Source organism: Ixodes scapularis, unplaced genomic scaffold (assembly GCF_016920785.2).
Source record: "Ixodes scapularis isolate PalLabHiFi unplaced genomic scaffold, ASM1692078v2 PGA_scaffold12__126_contigs__length_90152505, whole genome shotgun sequence".
In the NCBI taxonomy this organism is placed as follows: Eukaryota; Metazoa; Arthropoda; class Arachnida; order Ixodida; family Ixodidae; genus Ixodes; species Ixodes scapularis.
In genome coordinates, this window is record NW_024609838.1 from 19,789,488 (window position 1) to 19,804,388 (window position 14,901).

The following is a 14,901-nucleotide window of genomic DNA, read 5'->3' on the forward strand; positions in this document are numbered from 1 at the left end:
CCTTAAGTGGTCCTGGCACAGACCGTCTCCCCAAGGTTTCCAGCAAAAATTCTTTGCTGCTGACGTCAGCCCTTTCCGGCTGTTCCCTGGGAAAAAACAAAAACAAAAAGAGTAAATCCGTTTAGGAAAATGCCACGCAAGCAAATTCGATAATCCCCTCGGTTAATATTCAAGCGGCAGCTAGTTAAGTTTTGGATCTGCTCGTGTAAGCGGTTGGTAAAAGCGTTCCGCGCATGATTTATGCGGATGAAGGCAAACCGGAAGATTAGTCGAGACAGGCGCGTTCGCTTCGAGCTGTCGTGTGAGTTCTTTCTTTCCGGTTTTCGTTTGGTTTTAACTTTTTCTTTTCGTGCTGTGTTTGGCGCGTATGAGTCGTTATATCTTGTATCTTGATTTCATTAGTCAATGTCGTTGGTTGCGAAATCTCATCTAATCCGCGTGCTTATCGCCACAGGCTTTGCCACAGCGGCGCTGTTCAATTTGTTTTACCTGACAGGGTTGGCCCTCGTGTATCGTTTGTATCGTGTTCTTTTTTAAGATATCTTACGTTTTTATTAAAAATGTCGTGCAGGCGAAGAACTTTATTATTCGATCATTTAGGAAAGACAGTGAATGTGAGGACAATAAATAAATTATTGCGGGTTCGCACTAGAGAACATCAATTTTATTTGCACATCCCTAATTGTTTTATTTCTTTATTTATTTGTACTTGCCTGATGGTCCGAGACTACTATATAAGGGGCGAGTGAAAAGAAAGTTAGAACCATATAAAAGAACAAAATGGTTAGTAATGATATATTTTAAAAAGTGATTATGGCAATTCATATGAGAATGTGATTTCGGTCGTTGGAGACACGTGAAACAAAATGTATTTTTTGACTATATAAATGAACGAGACGATGCATTCTACAAATCACTTACACAGGAATTTCACATCGTCAGTTAATTTTTTTTTTCGCGTTTTGTAATGAAAGCGTTTAGCGAAATCAAACTAAAATAAATACAATAAGTAGTCACGGTGCAAAAATTGGTGCTGATGTAGATTGTTTAAAGTGCTTGAGGGATCTTGAACAAAGAAAAAAAAAAAAAAGAAAAAGCAAACTGACCCTGCTGTGTTCTACAGAGAGTATACCTTCCTCCATTTGTTTCGATCAAGAGTTGCCGATAACGCGACTTTTTTTTGTTCGCCCCCGATTTTCCTTCTACACCGTCGGAATAAAACCGCTTCATTTCCTCGTTACATTAATTTTCTCCCAGGAACAAACGCAAGCAGAGCAATATATTCGTCGTGCTACCGACTTTCTTCGCGTAGGATCGTGCCGTTTGTATGCATATGATTTTCTTTTTTTATTCAGATTTATCCTAAATCTGAGCGGAGCCAAAAACTAGTTTTTGTTCTTCTTTTTTTCCATCTTTTCCCGTGGCTGAGATGCTCACACAGAAGCTGCCGTTTTTCTCAGTGCGTCAAAAACACTGGGACACACTTTCAGTGATAGAAGCGCTGCGCCATTTGCGCCAATATGGCGCCTAGGACGATAGTCTGCTACATCTTGGGCCAAACGTTTTGCCAAGGCTCGCGCCAGACCTGTGCCGAAATCGTCTGCAAGGAAAACAAAAAGAAAATGTTTTATTAAAGATCGTCCCTACTATTTAGTTGAGTAGAAGGAATGAAAAATGGTACAATTATGTCGTCTTTCACGAAAATCAAAAAGTGCAAAGGACAGGGGCAAGTGGTAAAACAAGGCGAGCACTTGTGCCGTCTTCGTCTACCACCTGTCCTTTGCACTTTTCCTTTTTTGCGACGTGTAACCAACTAACCGAACAGATAATTTTATTATGTTGTATATCACGGCATCTCCACTCACCGTATAGTTTGTCTCAGATTAGAGCACATTCCAAGGCTCAAACAGATACAAACACGAACACATACTAAACGCACCAGTCACTGGACAATTTCTGCACTCGATCGGTTTAGCCGATAAAAGAACACGTACAGGGAGATGACGAATACCCTGATGTCGCGCTTTGATGCCGTTTGATTGGTCCCACTGGCTCATAGCCTCGGCTGTAGCATCGAGGTAAGGTGAGACAAAGTATAGAGATTGCTCGCCAACCGCTCTGGCCGTCTAAATTTGCAGACGATGTCGGATGCCAGGACCTAAAAGTCGCATTGTAGAATGGCGGCTAGTGTGATAACACAGAACCTGAAGTCGCGATGAAACTTTTCAAAAATAGTAGTGTGGCGGCTGTACCCTGGTTCTGATAAGACAGAACCGGGGTATTGTACTCCTGATGAGATCACTCGATTATCATGCCTGCGACATGCCTTCGTTCAGTGACCGCAGCAGAGTACCGTGTCACTTGCGCTGCTCGAGACAACCTTCACCGCCTCTTACCAGCGTGCGCGCGTCGGGCTTCACCGCTTCGCACCGGAGTGCTAGGAGCAGCGGCCGACCTGGGGGAGTGCTTGGGTTAGCGCGATAGGCACGCAGATTACGCTCAGGATTATTATTACAGGTCGCAAATGTAGGTTGATTTCTAAATTCGAATAAAATGAGCCGAAAACGAAAGAGAAGGAAAAAAACACGGGTCAATATTTGAATAAATACGGTGGTCGTGGTAGTTCCCGTGCAGCTGTGTCGATCGAAAGAGCTACGAAACTTCGACTTAGGTTGCAGCCCCGCTAAAGAGCAGCACCACCTTTAAAGCAGACGTCTTTCGTAATATTTGTGGGTGGTTTCTTTTTTTGCAGGTTACGATATTAGAGTCGAGTTTGGTAGGTTCATGAAACGTGGGGACGCATTTTTATTGGTGGACCTGTTAGCGGATATGCTGGTTCTTGGCGGCCTTTTACGCAAATTGTATTTGCAGGCTAAATAGACTACCGAGAGTAAAATGGAGAGGGAAGAGATGCTTTATCCGAAATGAAGTGTTGCGCTCCGATTCATTTTTCAATCATTTCTTAATACCCATTTTAAATGGAACCTACTCAGACCAGAGCCCTATTTCTAAAAAGAAGGCTCTGTGTTCATTTTGCGCCCTATTTATTTTTGTCACAAACGGTAATAAATAATATGCTCCAATATCAAAGAGGAACCCTCGTCCATTTCGGGATACAATCATTTTTCATTTTCAAGTGATGTGCTGACACATGTTGCCATCTGCTCCAAGAAAATTGTCGGTGACTGCTCCAAATTAATATTTCGCCTGCTACAAAACCTTTTACAAAAGGTCAAATGCCGCTTCCAACGCTGCTGCAAAATCTTGAGAATCTACGTTCCTTCAAAGCAAATCCAATCGCTGGGAGTGACCTCGGCGAATTAGGATGCTGAACTTACGTTTAGACCGAAAAAGATTCATGACAAATTGCTGGGCAGTTGTGTTGCACACATAAAACGTTCTTATCACAGACGTTTGGCGATATTTTCACGGCACTCTTCGTACGATAGTTTCACGCATACCATGTGTACACTCGGTCGTTTTTTGTTTTTTTTTTCTTCCTAGAATGAAGAGATTCTACCGCTAATCGAGCTCCTCTCTCTTAGTCAAACAGGTGGTCGAGTTCCTCCTCGCCTACCCCTCTGGTCACGTGACCTCCCCCGTTAACCAATCAGAATCGAGCTTCGCGGCCACGCTTATCAGGCTTCACTTATCCTTTGTTTGAATCTTGTTTTCAGGTTTCCAGAAGCACTTTTTGCTAGATTTCCAGTACCGTAATCCAGATAATGCAAAGTTATACTGGGTTTTTTCGTTAGGGTTCACTTATCATTCTTCACGAAATGCCGAACAACTAACCTAAAAGCGTTTCACGTTAACAAAAAGAGCTGTCTGCACTTAACATTGAGAAGCACGTTCCGCCATGCTCACTGTTTGGGAGGTTGCAAGCTGTCTTTTTAACCTCTGAACACATTTTCAGCCTTGTCGCACGTCGAACTCGTTCCGTAGGTTGCAGCAATTAACTTTCCCGGGTGCCTTGCGGAGAAGTTGGCGGTCCAGATTTCTTAAAGGGTATATATCAGGCATTGCCTGTCCACTTCGCTCCACCTAATCTTCGTCGAACAGCCAGCGAAACCTTCGTCCGACCAAAAAAACTTGAGTGTGCCGCTGCCACCTGGAGACCTCACCGAGCCAGCCTTATCGTCCAGCTTGAAGCCATCGTGCCGCACGCAGAATCCTGTCCAGATATGAGCACACTGCTAGCGTCACAGGCTACGGAGTCTCAATTGAGTCTAACTCCATTAGCTACGCGCCGTAAAACGCTCACTTTTCCCCGGTCTCTTTCATAAAAATAAAAAAAACTCCATTATTCTGACATCGGAAGAATGATCTTGCAAACACTAAACAACGCTTTCGTAGATTATTGGACTATTTAATGTCTACTGCGCATTTCCAGATCTATGCCAACGCACATAATAACTCTTTTACATTTTTTTTTTCTTGCAATTTTGGATTGGGGTGTTTTACCAGGTAGTCTTGTCTCGATTGTGTGTCCGGACGCACTCTGCTCTTGTTTGCCTTCACATTTCCGATATTTGCCGGCTGCCTTGGCTGTTCATTACTTGATGAATTGCGCGTGAGTGTGCGTTGTCGATCATGCAAGTTTGGGATTTTTTTTACTTCTTTTTTTCTTCAAGTGCTACTTTTATTTATTGATAAAAATATTGATTGACTCCATCACGTAATGTCTTCGGAGGAGTATGTTTAAGGGTAATAAAATAAAATAATTAATCATTTAATTAATCAATCAAGTACTTAATTCATTCATTGATACCAGCTATTGTAATCAATTGCCTCCAGACGTGCGATTCAAGTCATTTTCCAGTTAAGCGCAGACCATTGATGCGTCAGCATGCAAACATAATTTAAGAATACAACATACACTGTATTTTGAAATTATGTTTTTGTTAGCAATGCTACTGGGGACTGAACAAGAGTAAAACTACTCGACTGCCAACTACATTTTAGCTAGCGCGGGTTCGTTAAGACTATAATTTTTAGACTAGCCAGGTTTTCCTTTTTAGCTGGAATAATTCCGACTTTGGGACTTTGGGACTCCACTAGGCTTAGCATTCTTGAATGCTGAACGCGCAGGCCCAAAGAGTGTCTCTCCGCTTATGGAGTTTCTCTATTGTGTCCGTTCAAGCTCTCTTTCTGTATTGCAGGTTTTTGGGTCTCCGGCGTCGTTTTGGCGGTTCCTCTTTACGAGCGCCGCCACTCCGATAACGGACGAACAGACGCAGCGTGCCGACGTTCTTAGAACCTTATCGGACGGGAGCCATAATCGGAACGACCTTCTTTTATGTTCACAACGTTCTGGTGGGCGTGGCGGACAGCACCCCAAACACGTAGTTTTCCTACTCGCCTGCGGCTATCAGGGGTAACGTATTAACACCGTAATATACCGAGAAATAGCCCACCTAAAATCAAGAGTATATCGGGTGAAAATTAGGAGTGGGATAACTTTCCATGTGCAGTCGAGAAAAGTAAAAATAAAAAAGCTACTTTTAGGTGATGCGTCTCTGCCAAACTTGTTATCGCGGTGAGAGGCGATGAAGCAAAATGACTGTATTTCCCAGTCAGCAATGTTAGCTTATGTCCCCCCATGGCCATGTAGCCGCATTTACGCCGAGGCCGCCATTGATCCGAGCACTACGATGACTAGAAATCGGCTATATCTTTCGGTGTTTAAATAACAAATTAAACCAAAAATAGGGGTGTGCCATCTTTCGGGGCTATGGCATCTCGCGGGATATTACCGTAAACTGGCGGTCATCGAGAATTCACTTACACCGAAATGGGGTAAGTCACAATCCCACGTGAGTAGCTAAAAAAAAGAGAATGTAGTCTATAGTGCCTGCCAATAAAAAAAAAACAAAAAAAACCATAGGGTGTGATGAGTTCCGCCATGCATCTCATTATCGCGTCGCAGCCAATCAGATTGCAGCATCCCCTGATAATAGCTTCGAAGGACCAATCACGAAGCAGTAAGCGTGAACATAAAGAGCCCCGCTCTGCGTTTCCTAATATGTCACTGACCAACTCAACCCTCTGACGTCACTCCACCGCGGTGGCGCTGCTGTCGGCAGTGCGCATGCGCAGACAGTTCCTCTCATCCGAATCTGTCTTTTGCGCACGAGCAGTTGCCCACACCTGCTAAGGGCAAACGCGCGGGCTTGTTTGTAAACAGCGTGTTGATAAATAGTGTTACACCTCGAGAAAGCCAGCTCTCGTTCATAGTTTAACGAATAGATAGCCTGACACATATATCCATAGTTTAAACAATTCGTGATGTATTCCACCAATGTTTTGAATTTTCTATCGAGGATATTATCTATTTTGTTTACGACGGCCGTTCTAAACCGACGCGCGTGACGTTTCACGGCTTTATGCATGTTTTATGCATTAAAGAAGAACGTTTGTTTGACAGGTCAGTTCAACTTTATATTCGTGCACAGGACATAGTTGTCACTTCATTTTTCTCCGGCCTACTCGAAGCAGCCAGCGCAACCGAACACAAAACACAGCTCTCGCGGAACACAGAGGCCGAGTCTGTCACGACACGTGTAACTCTGTCGAATTCCGCCCTTCAAAGTGTCAATACTTTTCGCGCGCGGCACACAACACCGTACAGCCGCGTGTCCTAGCTGTCCCACTTTCGCCTGTCTGTCTCAATACCGATCGCAAATTGCTTTTCGTTCCCATTTCAACTTTTTTCTTATTCTTCTTAAGTTCAGCCTTTCAATTCACGTCAGGCCTAGTACCGAGAGAAGGGTGGGAGGAAGGGCAGGCAGCGGCCTCTCGCAACACGTCCCGAAGACCATTAGGACAACGTCTTTGACCTCATCACTCGAAAAACTCGGCCCGGCGGGCCGACCGCGCGCGTGAAAAACATTCGCTCCGCGGCGACGTCGCCGAATCGCATGCCGAATCGAGAGATCTTTCTTTCTGCTGTATATATATATATATATATATATATATATATACATCCCTCACTTTAACCCTCATACAACGCGTGTGCACCCAAACATACATAACAAAAAAATTTACAAAAACCGCTACTATACGCCACCGCCAAATAGAACCAGCCACTAGGTTTCGTTCCGCCTTGCGGTGACTCGTGGCAGAGACCACGGGTCATCAACGCCAATACAATGCCATCTGTATGTCACGTGACCTTTGGTAGGTTTGCGGCGACGCGCGGAGCGAGTAGTCACGTGATTCGCTTCGCAGCGCTGGATCGGTTCAGACGGTTTCGTCGCACCCGCTGTAGTCCACCGCGTCAGACTTCTTTATATTTCACTTTCGCCCTACACTCACTCTCGCGCTCGCGGCGGAACGCTTCTTCACTTTCCACGCCGAATTTGTTGTTGTCGTCGTTTTTATATCTCGCGGCATCGCCGCTAAGCCGGCTAAGCTCCTCGTAAATACACAGACGCACACACACACATACACACCCGCTTACGATGGGTCGTGGTGCACTCCTCTCCCAACGACGCTACCCTCACTTCTTTTTTTTTTTCCCCCGACGTCGACCGGTTGGTCGGCCTGCGTGTCGGCCGAGCAACCGCACCGACCGTGCGAGTTCGCAGTCCTGCAAGCGCAACAGGCCAAGTAGTGCGACGCTCGCGATGAATCTGACGGCTCGTCGCCCCGCTTCCAACGACGCGTCCCCGTACCCCGGCGCGCATTGATTTCGTCGAAAGCCCCGAGGTTTCGGTGTGTAATTTTTCATTCAACGTGACTGCTACATTATTGTTCGTCTCTGCTGTCGCTTCGGTGAAAAAGGGACCTCAGTTGTTATGAGCGAAGCGGTTTAACACCCCTCATTGACTTCATCGACGACCTGGAGGTTTCGGTGCAGCTTTATAACCTTAACTGCTGAATCATCGTCCATCTCTGCTGCCTTGGTGAAGAAGTGACCTCTCGTTGGTAGGAGCGGTCCGGCCCAGCGCCACGGCACGCGTTTTAATTTCATCATCGACAGCCGAGTTTTGGTGTATGGCTTGATCATCTTAACTGCTGAGTCATCGCTCGTTGCATCTGCTTGAGTGAAGAAGTGACCAGCTGTTGCACCGGTGGCAATTGCTCTGAATGGGATTAGGCTGCCGGATTACGGACTTCCGTTGGATTTAATATCGGAATTTCGAGGACAACGCAACAACTTCCGTTACTGTTGTTGGGGTGGTGGTTGTTGGTGGTGGTAGTGTTGGTGTTTTTGTGATTGTGCGCGGCGGTTGGTGCACTGGGAGGTTACTTACACCCGGATGTGAGTCTCAAGGACGGGAGGGGTATACCCGGATAACGTGGATAATCGTCGGGGTGAGGATGAATGTGAGTATTTTGTCTGGTCCGCTCGGGCCGACTTTGATGGGTTTATTTATGTGGGCGGCGGAACGTGTGGTTGTTACGCGGATCTTACGATACGTTGAAAAAAAGAAACAAAAGCTGGTTTGGGACTTTTTTTTTTTCTTTTGCTAGGTTCAGATGATTGGCACTACTGTGTGTTGTTCTTGAATCAGGGAGCTTGATGAGCAAGTTAAAGTAGGCGTTAACTAGGGGAATTTGCGTCAGAGAAAACGTTTAATCTTGGACGGTGTAATTTGTATCTTATAATAAATATTAGATTGTTCGAGATAACTGTACAACTTAAGAACTCCAGATGATTTTTTTTTTCAAACCGATTTCACTTTTGTAGAGTGTAACCAATAAAACTAGCCGGTAGAAAGGAACTAACAAAAATACTTCCGAAGTCGGTTAATCGATATTACTTATTACTTGTACACAACAGATATAGTCGACAAATAATAAAATATAAAATGTATTAAATGATCAATAATAATTTAAATGATTATTAATCTAATGAACCGCAAAGCGCGCGGAAACTTCAGCCAGTGGTAAGGAGAGCTAAACAAGAATTGATGGAGAAGTGCAAAAGAGTGCTAGCCACGCATTTACCGTATTTGAGGATTCAATACCTGCTCGGTAAAGCAAGGCTGCTAGAGAAGTATGTTTAAGGTTCTAGTCTTTGCTTATTCAAATTTACATTTTTAACGCTTTCTTCTTGTGAGCCATAAATCTCCCCCGCGCTTTTATTATGCGTCGTTTTCTGTTGCTCTTCCGATGTATAAAGATATTATATTAAAGAGGCTCATTCAAACTACACATCAAAGCTGAATCACTCTAACTTTTAAAGATATTAAAAGGAGATGGGAAGAACTATTTGCCGTATAACCGTCATTATATATTAAAATACGAACAGGGGACGATAATATATTCATCTTTATGTTAAAAATGTACGTATAACACCGGCTCAGCATTCCTGCAAAGGTTCGCTTGAACTACTAACACCTCGTTAAAACGTTTTAGAAAGTTCCATTCCAAGCTTTTTTCAAACCAGTTGATCGTTCTTCGTGCTTTGTCCGGCCTTCAGGTGTACGTTTGCTGAAACGGACACGTGCACGATAAGATGCTTTTAAAGCAGTGCATTTTGCTGTCAGTGTCCCCATTTTACTTTCAGTCTATACTTAGAAGCTTGGAGCCCTCTGAGACGATCATTGCCGCCAACGGAGACTGTTATTTCCCCTCAAAAGTTTGCTAATCACTTTCTCAACTTGGAAGTTGCTCTGTCGTCCTCCGCCTCTCCCTTCGATTCCTTCTAAACAAACACGAACCGCAGTTCCTGCTGTCGCTTTTACGTGCACCGCAGAAACGCAATCCCTCACAGCAGGTCAAGCAGGCAACCTTGGCCTCCAGTACCTTTTCGTTCTGTTCCGAGCCACCCCCACTGCCCTTTTCCAATCTACCGAAACGGCCTCCAATGCGTCTTGGCCGCCGTCTAGAAGAGCACGCCCTTACGGCGCCGGGAGGGTCGGATTTTCCCCGCCGTCTTTCTTTTATTTACTTTTCCGATTATGTACTAACTTCGGGATTCTCTTGCTCTTTCTTTTCTAATATATATTCCGGTCCACTCCTGCCTCTCGAGTCTGTAGTCGGAGCGCTTTACACGCCAAGGTCTCTTTTCTGATGGGTGGACGAAGAATGCGTTTAATCCGCAGAAACACGGGGCTGGCGGCGGACTTCAGCCTCAGCGATCAGATCGGAACGCATATGTAGATGTGAGGGTGTCGCGAACTTTTTTTTCGAACCTGAGTTTCGACGTTGAACTCAGAGGTTCGGCTGGTTCAACGAATCTTCGTACTTTTTTTTTTTTTTTTTTGAGGAGGGGGTGGCGGAATTTGATTAAGTTCGACTTCAGATCAGTGTTGCACGAATCAAAAGTTATTGGGAAAATGCTATTTGTACAGTAATTACACCTTGAAAACCCCAAACTTGGGAACAAAAGAGAAATAACAACACACACACCAGTCTCGGGTTTTTAAGATGTCAGTTCACCAGCTCGCCTGAATGCTCTGTTATTTCTGTCTTTGTAGAGTAATTTGTTTTTATACTTTACGCGGCACGAGAGCAAACGCGGAAAAGTTTCATGATTTAGTTAGCTTGTTCGATGCGAAGCAATAAACCCGATAAACATGACTGCATTTCTCCGCTGGGCGGCATCAGCTTGTGTTCAATTTCCGCGCACGCTCACAATAGCCGAACTTCGGTAGAACCTTTGTTTCGAACTTTGCGTTAAAATTTCGAAAAAGGTGTACCCGGTCGAACTCGAATCGTGGCAGGTTCGTGACATCCCTACATATACGTATTTACCGTGGAAGCGCGTCTTTGTTTGCCGGGGCACGCGGTTGACGGACGCATACCTGTGCAGTGGACTGGTTTTCGATACCGACGTGTCTGCATCCGCTGAATGCGTAATCGAGTTACGTGCGCATTTTCGGATCCGAGCTTATTCTGAGCCTCGTCATTCGCCGCCATTTTGAACAAGAAAAAAAAAATCGTGCATGCCTTCTTTATCTTTTTTGTTTGTTTTTGTTTGTTAACGGCACTATTTCACATAAATATTATAATCCTGCCTGCTACAAGAAGACGTAGTATATACAAGGCTATTCAAAAAGAAGAAGCAGATTCCAATACAAAAGAAAAATTGTAACGTATTGAGCACATAACTGGATAGTTGAAGGTTCAAAGTTCAACGTTATATTGTTTTTTGTTGTTCTTTGCACACAACATGAGTGCTATGTATTGGGCTATAAACATCGAAGCGGTAGTTAATTTCTTGCCAGACACGAGTCAACTTGTCCCTAGTAATTGAATTCACTGCATCAATAATTCTACATTTCAGTTCTTAAAATGTAGCAGGCACTGGTGGGGCAGACAGCTTTTTAAATGTATCAATGCATTCACATTTCTGAAACTTATATTTCCCATAGCGCTGTGTGCCATTGAATAAAGCTTCTAGGCGGGCCTTTAAAGAAGTTAAACCTTCCATTATCCTAGTAATGTGCGAAATGTGTTTTTGTCTTCTACAGTTCGTTCGAAATAAAAAATATAAAATCTGCTCCATATTTTTTTAATAGCCCTGTAATCAATGGCCCATCCCAAAACAATCCCGAAGGTGTTTCAATAAATAAGTAAATAAAGAATTAACTTGCTGCTGCAGCCTGTGAAGTTCAACTGAACCCGAAAACACACCCTCTATTGTGCCTATGACGCTTCAAACTTTGAAAATTTGTAGCTTTATATATATATACTTTATTTCTGGGCGTGTTATCTTGGGGCATGCACCGAGGTACCTCCCTGAAACAATTCTAGGTCACCCTTGGGAGTCCCAGTAGTCCATAAAAAGATTGTGCAGTCTCTGCGCACTCTAATAGATGAGAGTTCGAGTCTTCGACGAAAATGATCGAGCGACCTATAAACGCATTTTAAAAGCTCGTGTTCGGCGGCCGCCGTCCATCACTGCCGTGGCATAGAATGCCCTCGCAAGAGTTTTGTTATGTGCGCTCTATAGGGTGTGTTCACTCTTCCACGGTTCTCTTGCAACGTGGATTCCGCACCATCAAAATTGCCGGTCTTAGCAGCCTATTAGTGTGAGCTCGCTCGGAGCATGCGCTCCGAATAGCGCACTCAAATATGGCGTCTCCAGTGAATACTCCCTATTCGAGATGTTTTGGTGGCGCCCTCGTATGGGTACCTGTCGTGACGTCATTACCTTGCGAACAACAAGTTCGATGGTGTTTGTAATGAGCATGGTGGAAGCTTGAAATCATAGCGCTCTAAAACCAACACTTCCAACACCGTCAAAATTGAAGTTCTTACATTCCTCTTATTTCTCTCAATGAAAAATTCTTTGCCGACGTCATAGTCAGCATTCGACCAATCGTGGAAGGCCGACCACAGCGACGCTTTCGATCGCGCACCTCGCCACTACTTGTCACGATAGGCCTTCTGCGCTGAAGCTTTGAACAAACTGTAGCGCCCTCATTTTGGGTAGTACAAGCTCACCTGATTGAGCCTGGTACTACCTATGGCACGTTGGTAGAGCTTTTTAAATTCTGTGTGGTGCTGAAGAACAAAAAAACACCTTTGGACGCCAGAAATGGGCCTGACTCAACGTTGCAAGACAATCGAAAATGCCAAATTCATGACACCACCGCTAGGGCACGCGTCTCTTATCTCTGGGTGGTGACGTCAGAACACATGTGTCGCAACGCTTTCATTTTATTTTCATTCTCATGTTTACTTTGGAACACGTGAAACGGCATCTCTTGGCTCGCGCTCTTAGCGTTTTAGCTTTGACGACGTTCGAATTTTTGTTGTTTCTTTGTATTTTCATCGCGCTCCGCACCAGAGCAGGCACGCTTCTGCATGCGTGACAGTTTGATACGCTAAAGTTTGTAGTACCCAAAACAAGTCCGAACAAGTCCCTTTTCGCAGCACCCCCTGGGCAACGCAGGAGGCCTATAGACTTCAACGCACGCTACGAGCCATCCAAACCAACCAACAAGGAATTTATTCGGCCAGAGATATCGGAGAATACACTGAGAAGGCAATAGGATCCGATACTTGGCCGCTGCCCTGCTGGCCGTCAGATTTACTGCAGTTTTTCCACATACAAAACCCCACTTCAAACACCGTCATGTCCTTTCGGGGGTTGGTCAGGAAATGTTCGTAGAATCGTCAAAAAAACCCGGAAAAATAAGAGAATTTGAAGGCGTCCTTTTGGTAGACGCTCTGATTTACTTTAATTGCGCATTTTGTTTGGTGTCGTTTTGCGTCTGTCAGATTCGTGTGAGCGATGTTCGTGTCTAAGTTTATCCGATGTCCCCTGGTTACATCCGTTCACCGATTGAGAACAAAAACACGATTGCGGAATTGACTAAGACAAAGATGCCAAAGTTGGAATCACAGATCAAGTGGCGGGAACGTGATGAGCACCACCCCGTGTTTCGTAGCTGTCGATTACCATAAACAACATTAGTGCACGAAGGAAAAATAAATACGGAAAATGAGGCGAGCACCTGTTAACCAAGGAATAATGTTCACTCTAAAAAAAAAAAAAAGAATAAACAAATGAGTGCATTTTTCCACGGAACAAGTAGGTAGCTAAACACGACGATCTAAGGAGGGCTGAGAGCATATTACGAAACTCAGAATACGATTATATCAGAAAAATTAATGTTTTACAGGGACAGAGGGCAAGGGAAACGCCATGCTCATCGTCCTCGTGTGCATCGCTTTTTTTTTTTTTTTTGGGGGGGGGGGGGGGGGGGGGGCATAAACTTTTTTTTTCCTTTTTTTTTTTTAACGCAACTTTAAGATGTTGTCCGTTTATCCGTCCGTGTACATTTTCCGCTACATTTAGCGCGAAAATTGACGTCGCGTGACTTTTGGTCAGTTTCCTCGTTACATTAACCAAAGTAAATTCACACAGAGAAAAAAAAGGTTCTTGCATTTCCCGGAGCGGCTGTTTCACGCCTTCTAGACAAATTTAAGCCATCGCTCCTCGGATGCTACTAGGGAGTCTTCGTAGACCGCGTTTCCCCCACCGCTAAACCCTCTGCAACAATAGGGAGTTTTCGTAGATCGTTTTCGCTGTCCCGCAAGGCCCTCCGCAATCCGCTACGATAGCGGGAACTCCACAGTCAAGGCTATCGGCGCGCAGGCGCAGTAGCAACTTCTTCGTTGCGGAAGGCTTAGCGGAGGGGGCAGCGCGGTCTACGAAAACTCCCTAAAGAAAGAAGCCGCTACTGGGCCTGCGCGCCCATGTCCTTGACCGTAGAGTTTCGGGTATCGTAGCGGGTTGCGGAGAGCGTTGCGGGACGTCGAAAACGATCTACGAAAACTCACTACTCTATGCTCCATGCGTTAGATGACTCTGAAGATAAAGTGTCACTGTCATTACTTTCTCTAATCGTATGGTGAGTTCTGTCATTCGCTGGCTGCCCTCTATCGCTCGCCGCGATCGGCCGCCTCCGTGTTCTGCAAGAAAGCAAACTCGCAAACTTTTGTTTTTATTATTTAGAGTATAAAGCTTAATGTGTGCCGCTCGAACGAAATCGTCAAGTTATTCACTCTTAGAACGTTGTATGATTGATATAGCTTACCCCTCGAAGAAAAACGGGGTGGTACTCAGCATGCTTTCGCTCCTTACTTCGGGATCGGTTCTTCGGCCCTCTAATTATTAACCGATTCCGCATGCAGATTGACTGCGCAGTGATTCTTAAGCCTGCATTTCTTACGTCGTCCGTTACTATACAAAACGCAAGTTCGTCTGCTCTTTTTTTTTTTTTTTTTGCAGGTGTTGTGGTAACGTCAGGACGCCGAACTCTTATTGAAGGATACTGGGTAGACCTCAAAGCAAGCTACCGCGAGGTCTACCCGTGATCCTTCAATCAGAGCCAATCAGAGCTCGGCGTTCTGACGTCACCACAACCCCTGGAAAAGGAAGCAGACGAACTTGCGTTCCGCATAAAGTAGGACATTTCGAACTGCGAACCTGGG

The 14,901-nt window shown here is 44.8% G+C and overlaps 1 protein-coding gene across 16 annotated transcripts in view; it reads left to right on the forward strand.

Annotated features, from left to right (window-relative positions):
• Positions 1-14,901, forward strand: part of LOC8031447 (LIM domain and actin-binding protein 1) — a 171,970-nt gene that overhangs the window by 61,801 nt on the left and 95,268 nt on the right. For 2 of the 16 annotated variants that reach the window (XM_029987086.4, XM_040499247.2), the window contains exon 1: positions 7,591-8,331. The exons of the other annotated variants lie outside the window; for them this stretch is intronic. In XM_029987086.4, the coding sequence (XP_029842946.3) occupies positions 8,326-8,331 (6 nt within the window). In that variant the 5' untranslated portion in view covers positions 7,591-8,325. Of the gene's footprint in view, positions 1-7,590; positions 8,332-14,901 lie in introns of those variants that run through there. 16 annotated transcript variants of the gene reach the window in all.